Source organism: Orycteropus afer, unplaced genomic scaffold (genome assembly GCF_000298275.1).
Source record: "Orycteropus afer afer isolate SDZICR_OR568_19922 unplaced genomic scaffold, OryAfe1.0 scaffold00063, whole genome shotgun sequence".
NCBI classification, from domain to species: domain Eukaryota; kingdom Metazoa; phylum Chordata; class Mammalia; order Tubulidentata; family Orycteropodidae; genus Orycteropus; species Orycteropus afer.
Window position 1 is genome coordinate 7,905,471 of NW_006921650.1, and position 7,599 is coordinate 7,913,069.

General features: G+C 50.0%; 1 protein-coding gene across 1 annotated transcript; it reads right to left on the bottom strand.

Moving 5' to 3' along the window:
• Window positions 1–2,203: 2,203 nt before the first annotated feature.
• FZD1 (frizzled class receptor 1) lies at window positions 2,204–4,150 on the bottom strand. The gene has a single exon (XM_007939822.2). The coding sequence runs from the start codon at window positions 4,148–4,150 to the stop codon at window positions 2,204–2,206; it is 1,947 nt and encodes a 648-aa protein (XP_007938013.1).
• Window positions 4,151–7,599: the final 3,449 nt, after the last annotated feature.

The window sequence follows — 7,599 nt, forward strand, 5'->3', positions numbered from 1 at the left end:
AATCTAGACAAAAGTGATGGCTGATGATTTGAAAATAAACTTCCACATTATAAAAAGGCATGTAAATTTACCCTGGAAAGGAAAAAAAAAGGTTTAATATTAAAATTAGAGTTCTTTTAATCATCTTCTTTGAATAAAGAAATAATTAGCAAACTTCTGGTTTCCACTGTTATAAAAACAGATCTTTCCTTGGGACTTCACAAGGTCAACTACAACAGTGCAAATACACTAATTCTTTAAAAGGTCTGAAGGTTTAAGTAGACTTTCACTGAATTCCTGAATTTTTATACTGTGGAATTCACTTATGAGACACTGAAATGTAAACTAGTGCAGACAATTCAAGCTCTATTATTTTCAGGCACAAAAACCATATAATTTTGTAAAAAACTTTGATTTCTTTATTTGCGAAATTAAAAATATGGTATTTTATATATATAAACTTCTATTCCTCTATAAATATAGATGATCTTGTGATAGTGAACAGAATAAATGCATACCAAATTCAAAAACCATTGTCATTTTAGGGTATGACAGACATAGATAAATTTAGTTCCTAAGTACCAGCATCTGATAAACTCTTAAAGTTTAAAACAATACACCGAGGAGGATTACCTGTCTCCTCCTTTTCACAGAGAACTAAAGAGAATATTTTAAAATGGCTTTGAAAGATTTACACTGGACAATTTCCTGTAAATCTATAAAAGGAGCACACAGAATTGAATGCAGTAGGCCTGCATACATTTTCCTTTAGCATGCATGTCAATATTTTCTTTGAAAAGCTAACCCCATCAATTTTTCTACCTTCTTTACCTCCTGTAGTCTTAACAGGTTATTATTTGTGGTGTCGATTTTTCATCCCTCAGGATGTGTTGCTGAATAATAACCATAGTAAGTTGAAAGTGTACTATTTTTACATTTTAAAGTTTCTGATATATGTCTAATTATTATTTGATTAAAAATAAGAAAATAGTACTTCATTTGGAGGAAGTCCAGTACACTGAGATCTCCTTAAAGTTTCCATATTTCAGTTTTGCTGTCCTGTTAATGAAAGCAAAGATCAACTCCTTCACAAAGCTTTCCAGGTGCCCTCAATGTTTTCATTTTACAGAAAACGGTAAAACGGTAAATGCTCCGAAGGTCTCAGCCCTAGACGAAGGTTGCTAGGCATCAGTATGTAATTAAATTAACATTTTATAACTCCCATCTTCAGTCTCTCCCAACCCACACAAAGCTTCGTGTCTCTTCCCAAATCTCAGTAACCACATCTTTCCATGATGCTGGCCAAACTCATACCACTAGAAAATGAAATGAGCTCATCCACCAAAACTCAGACTTTAAAAAGTTGGGCATTGGTTATCTCACTCACCTCTAACCTACTTGGGAGGAGGGAGGGAGTGTCTGGGCGTTGGCGGCAGCGCGGGGGAGACTGGGACTGCCAGCATCCACTCTCGCGGGCCGGGCCACTACAGAGCTGGGGGAGAACGTTCAAGCAGCAGAAAGTCAGCTTCCAGAAGTCTAAGAACAGACCTTCGGAATCTGCCCTCGGGCGAGGGCGGACTAGGATAGAAAAGGGCACACCTCGGATTGTGGGAAACTGGTGGAGTTCCGTACCTTAGAGGCCCCCCACCTCCAGTCAGAGAAGGCGAGGAAGAAAGAGGATGCGGGAAGTGACCCAAGCCGCGCCCGCCAAACCGCACCCCACAGGGCTGGCTGGTCTCCCCCGGAGCCGGTGCGCAGACCGACCGATGCACCCTTAACGGGGAGGGGCGCGGGAGCACCCAGCGAAGCCAAGGGGTGGGTGCATTTCGTTTTCTCCCCTCTGCAGTATTCTGAAAAGGGCAAGGAAAAGCCTCAAATAGTTAAACCTGTCTAAATAATTAAAATAAAAAAAAAACAAACCTGCATGATAGGTTGTCATTTAAATACAAATATACTTACAAAAAAATCTTACACAGGCTATTTACAATCATAAAAGCGTAAAGTCCTGGTTCGAAAGTGAGGGCGAGAGGTCCATCTCCCTTCTCAGCAGTCAAGCCTCTCGGGCCATTCGCTCCCAGGGACGGATGCTTTTTTTGCAGGAGCTGTGTTGTTAAAGGAAGCCTGTGAAACTGAGTCAACCAGGCTTGGAATGGATTCCACGGGGCCAGCTTTGGGGGTGGCTGGGACCGTGCTGAGGGCTGGGAATGGGCTGAGCCAGTGGGTCTCAGACCGTCGTCTCGCCTTGTTTGCTGTTGGCGAGCCTGGTGTAGAATTTCCGCCAGGAGTTGAGAGTCTTGCCGGACCAGATCCAGAAGCCCGACGTGATGCCCACGATCAGTGTCATAAGGTACTTGATCATGAAGACCGTGAAGTCAGGGCTCATGGGCGGGTGAGGTGGGGCGCCCCCAGCCGCCTGGAGGTGGGGGCAGGGGATGGCATAGCTCTTGCAGCTCTGAGCCACCCAGCTACGCTCCCACTGGTCCCGGAAGGCCTGCTCGTAGAAGTAGCAGGCTATGACGATGGTGGCTGGCACTGTGTAGAGCACACTGAAGACCCCGATGCGCACCATGAGCTTCTCCAGCTTCTCGGTCTTGGTGCCGTCGTGTTTCATGATGGTGCGGATGCGGAAGAGAGACACGAAGCCGGCCAGCAGGAAGGACGTGCCTATGAACAAGTACACGAAGAGGGGCGCCAGCACAAAGCCGCGCAGTGCGTCCACGTTGTTAAGCCCCACGAAGCACACCCCACTCAGCACATCGCCGTCCACCTGGCCCAGCGCCAGGATGGTGATGGTCTTGATGGCTGGCACGGCCCAGGCAGCCAGGTGGAAGTACTGTGAGTTGGCCTCGATGGCCTCGTGGCCCCACTTCATGCCGGCCGCCAGAAACCAGGTGAGCGACAGGATCACCCACCAGATTGAGCTGGCCATGCTGAAGAAGTAGAGCATCATAAAGAGTATGGTGCAGCCCTCCTTCTTGGTACCCTGCGCAACCGTGCGCGCCCCGTCCTCTGTGAACTTGTCGTTACACACTACCCGGTCCTCCAACAGGAATCCAGCAATGTAGGCCACGGCCACAGCCGTGTAGCAGCCCGACAAGAAGATAATGGGCCGCTCGGGGTAGCTGAAGCGCCGCATGTCCACTAAGTACGTGAGCACCGTGAAGAGTGTGGAGGCGCAGCACAGCACCGACCAGATGCCAATCCAGGTGCGCGAGAAGCGAAGCTCCTCTGGACCGAAATACATGAGCCCATACACCTTGGTTGGCTCACAAGGCGCCCCGCAATCCTTCTCTCCCAGGAAGTGGTAGTTGAGGTAGGAGGGCACCTTGAGGGCGCGCGGGCACGAGAACTTGCCCCGCTCCGACGCGCCGGCGCCACCCGGAAAGCCGCTGCCGCCGCTGCGGTGGCCCCCGCCGCCGTACTGGGGATTGCTAGTCCAGAACTCCGGCAGCAGCGAGGGCGTCGGGGTGCCCTTGTCCGAAGTGTTTTGGCCCACGCACAGCTCGCCTGCGCCGTGCACCGGGAACTTCTCGCACTTCAGCGTGTCGGGCCACTGGAAGCCGAACTTGTTCATGAGCGCCTCGCAGCCCTGGCGCGCGCGCTCGCACAGGGAGCGGCAGGGCGGCAGCGCCTGCTCCAACACGGTGCACACTGGCGCGTACATGGAGCACAGGAAGAACTTGAGCTCCGCCGAGCACTGGACCTTCACCAGCGGGTAGAACTGGTGCACCTCGAGGCCCGCGTCCTCTTGGTTGGTGTGGCCCAGCAGGTTGGGCATGATGGTCTGGTTGTACGCGATGTCCGTGCACAGCGGGATGGAGATGGGCTGGCAGTAGCCGTGGTCCGGGATGGAGATGCCCCGCTCGCCGTTGTACTGCTGCCCGCTCTGGGGCTGCGGCGGTGGCGGCGGCGGGGGCTGCTGGCCTGGCCCCGGCCCTGGCCCCTGGCCCGCCGCCTGCGCCTGGACCCCCAGCAGCAGGGGAGCCTCCAGCAGCCAAAGCAGCAACAACAGCCGGCGCGCCAATCGCCCGGGGTCAGCTGGGAGGCGGCGACCGCTGCTTGGGTCCCCGCTCCCTTCCGCAGCTGGCCCGGCGGGGAGCGCCCCGGCACAAAGTTCCCAGCTCCCGCCGCCGGCGGCCTGGGACTTCTTAGGCACCTCCTCCTCAGCCATACTTTTTTGGCTCCTTTCTCGGCGCTTCTCTGCTGGAGCTGGCGGTGGAGAAGCCGGCAGCAGCCTTCCCTGCGCCCCGGGCGATCTCCTCCGCACCGGTGCCCTCCGTTGAGCCCAGAGCGCGCTCGGCTTGTTCCCCCAGCTCCCGCTCTGCGTCCCGCAGCCGCCGCCGCCGCGGAAACTTGAGATTCATGAAGCGCTGGCGGCGGGGAGAGCCCGGGTGACTCGGGCACGCGGGGGTCGCGTCCTGCCTTCCTGCCCCTCGGCTCACTGGCTCCCAGCTGGCGGCGCCGCACTAGTGGCCGCGACCCGGTAGAGCGCACAACTCTGGGTAGCCCAGGGGCCTCGGCACCCCCCTGCGCCTCCGCCTCCTTCTCCGTCGCCGCCGCCTGACCATTTGTGTCAATCCCTCAACTCGCTCCCTCTCCACTCTCGCGCTCGCCCTCGGACCGGTTTCCAGGCGCCCCGCAGTCTGTCTTTCACCAGGAGGGAGGAGCCTTGAAACCGACGCGGAACTGGAGGCTCAGGGACCGTCGCCCAATCGCGGCATCGGCTTTCCGGCGCAAAGGGCACCCGCCACCTCCTTGGGCAAAAGCTGGCGGCCGGGGGGAAGGAGGAGGAGGCGGGAGGAGGAGGAAGTAGTGGTGGTGGCAGAGGTACTGCTGTACTGCTCAGGCACAAAGAGCGGGTTTGCTACGAAGCGGGACAGGCTTGGTTGCTTTTTGCTTTTGCCGAAGAAAGGGCGAGGACAAGTAAGAGAATGGTCCCATATGCTGCTGGAAATAATGAATAGGAGTCGGCGGACCGCGCGACTTGGCTTTTCTTTCTTTTATCCATTTTCATGTTTAAAAATCCTGCTCTTCATGCTGGTTACAAACTGCAAACCGAGAGCTGCGAACAGAACAGATGCCTTTAACTTAAGGAGCGCACTGCTTCCTTTGGGTTCGTGTCTGTCGAGGTTTTGTTTAAAATATTACTCTAATAAATCCTACAGCTCCCAGGCTGGGTTTGGCGGGCTTTGGACGCGCCATTTCCTTCACAGAGAAGTTATCGGGATCCTGCCAAGGGAAGAAAAACAACAACAAAACAAACTTAAAAAAGAAGAAGCGCAGTCCTCTACTATCATCCTTGTAGTCAAACTCCCTTTTCTCTTCTTTAGTCAAGTCAGACACAAAAGTAAAGGAAAACTATCCTTGAGTATTTAGAGATAAAAACGAGAAGCCGAAGAGGAGGTGGTGGGGGCGCCTATTGGAGGGAGCTTCCTCCCTGCCCGAGACCTCAGAGATGCAGGGGCCGGAGCCGCGCACTTTCGCAGCCTGCACCTTTGGGGACCTATATGAGCACTGGGAAGCCTAAGTGACGCCCACTGCCCTGGAGAAGTCCTGAGAGAGTCCTACCTCGGCCAATTAGGTTCCACAGGCTGGGCTGCTGCAGGATCTCGCTGCAGTTTCTAAAAACCTAGTCCGAAAGCAAACTGCATATGCTGAAGTAACACAATCCATGTAGGGCAGATTTACATTCTTCTTGTTTCTGGGTATGATTTTTTTTAATGATGTTTTAGCTACCTGACTCGGGTTTTTTTCAGAAAAGTGCCATTATATTAAAAATTCCACCAAGACTTTGTTGGCCTATGATTACCACTCTATCTCAGGACACTTTTCTCTACTTATTTTCTATCATTCGTTTATCCATTCATTTGTTTAAGAAATATTTACCAAGTACCTACTATGCTATAAGCACAGTTAAGTAGCAGGGTTCAAAGATGAAAAAGGCATCATCCCTCTTTAAAGAAGGGAGTGGGACAATGGGGACATAGACATGGAAGCCAGTTATCACAGTGCTAGCCCTAAAGCTGACAGAGCACCAGGGAAGTAACAACATAATATGAAGTCTGGGTAGGAGTAGGGCCTTTAAATGGAGAGGTAAATGAATGGTGCAAAAGACAGGAGCTCAAAACTGCTGAACCTGGGGGTAAGGGGTTGGAGAGGTGAGTGTGGCCAGGAATTGTGGAAAGAAAGTTTATCCTCATACTAAAAAGAAGTTGATATCAAATTATATAGATGATAGGGAGCTGTTGGAAGTTACTCTCCCCACATAAGCAAGGGAGGGGTAACACCATTAGATTTATACATTGGAAAGATAATTGGCTTCAGGGTTACTGAAAAGAGAACCTGAGGCAGGCTGTCACTGAAAAGCTGGGGCTAATAACCCAATAAGCAAAGTAAGCACATGCTTACCTGTGTTTACTTATATATGAACTTGAAAAGAGGCTTTGATTCTGTAGGAGGTACTGTAAGGTTGGAAGAGACAGATGCCAGCCATACCTTAGAAGTACCATCTTTGATGTGGTTTAAAAAATGTGAAAACTTTCACCACAGATTAGTAGGGAAGCACAAGTAAGCCTATGCTTACCTTGCTTAGTGGGTAATCCAACACTGCTGGAAAGCTTTAACAGTCTAGACAGAAAGGTCACTACTTAAGATGGGTGTTATTTGTAATACATACTAACACAGCACTGAATTTCATCACCACACATATGTCTCTAAAGAATGTGTAGTTATAGCGTTACCTGTAAAAATAACACCTATTTGTCCCAGATACATGTATTATTGCTTTCAAATATTCGTCTAAGTAAACCAGTTGCCATTGAGTCAGTTCTGACTCATGGCTACCCTACATGTGTAGAGTGGAACCATGCTTCCTAGGGTTTTCAGGGCAGTGAACTTGGAAGCAGAGCCCAAGTCTTTCTTCCAACACACTTCACGGTGGGTTTGAGTGTCAACCTTTGTTAGTCACCTAAAACTTGTTAATTCACTAAATGCGTATATGTTTCAAAGCATAACTGAATTCTTAGGTTGGGCTTTTTTATTTTTATTTTTATTTTTTCATTTTTATTGTGATTTGGGTGAAAGTTTTCAGAGTAACTTCATTTTCCATATAGCAATTCATACATATTTTGTTTCATGACATGGACTACATTTCCCCACAATGTAACACCTCTCTTCCCACTTAAATTCCTAGTATTTTTTAAAAGAAAATGCAATAAATATTCTAAATGTACAAAAAAGAAAAAAAACCTCACTGCCACATAGTTGATTCTGACTCATAGTGACCCCCATTGGGTTTCTGAGGAAATAAGTCTTTACAGAAGTAGGTCGCCCCATCTTCCTTTCACAGAATGGCTGGTGGGTTTGAACCACCAGCCTTCTAGTTAACAGTCAGATATCTTAGGCACTGCACCACCAGAGCTCCCTTCTAAATGTTTGAGTGTGTGTGTGCGTGCACACACGTGCATTGGCAATAATCCATGAAACATTTTGATATTGAAAAGGATTTGGGGAAGCACGGGTGCTCTCTCATATCCTCTTAGCAGCCACGTTGCATATCACTCTATTTGTTTGACCCTTTGGCATCCTGACCCATGGGCTGCCATGGACACTTTTTTGCTA

Bases quoted from the DNA above. Each gene is read 5' to 3' on its own strand.
- FZD1 (XM_007939822.2), bottom strand. From the start codon at position 4,150: ATGGCTGAGGAGGAGGTGCCTAAGAAGTCCCAGGCCGCCGGCGGCGGG.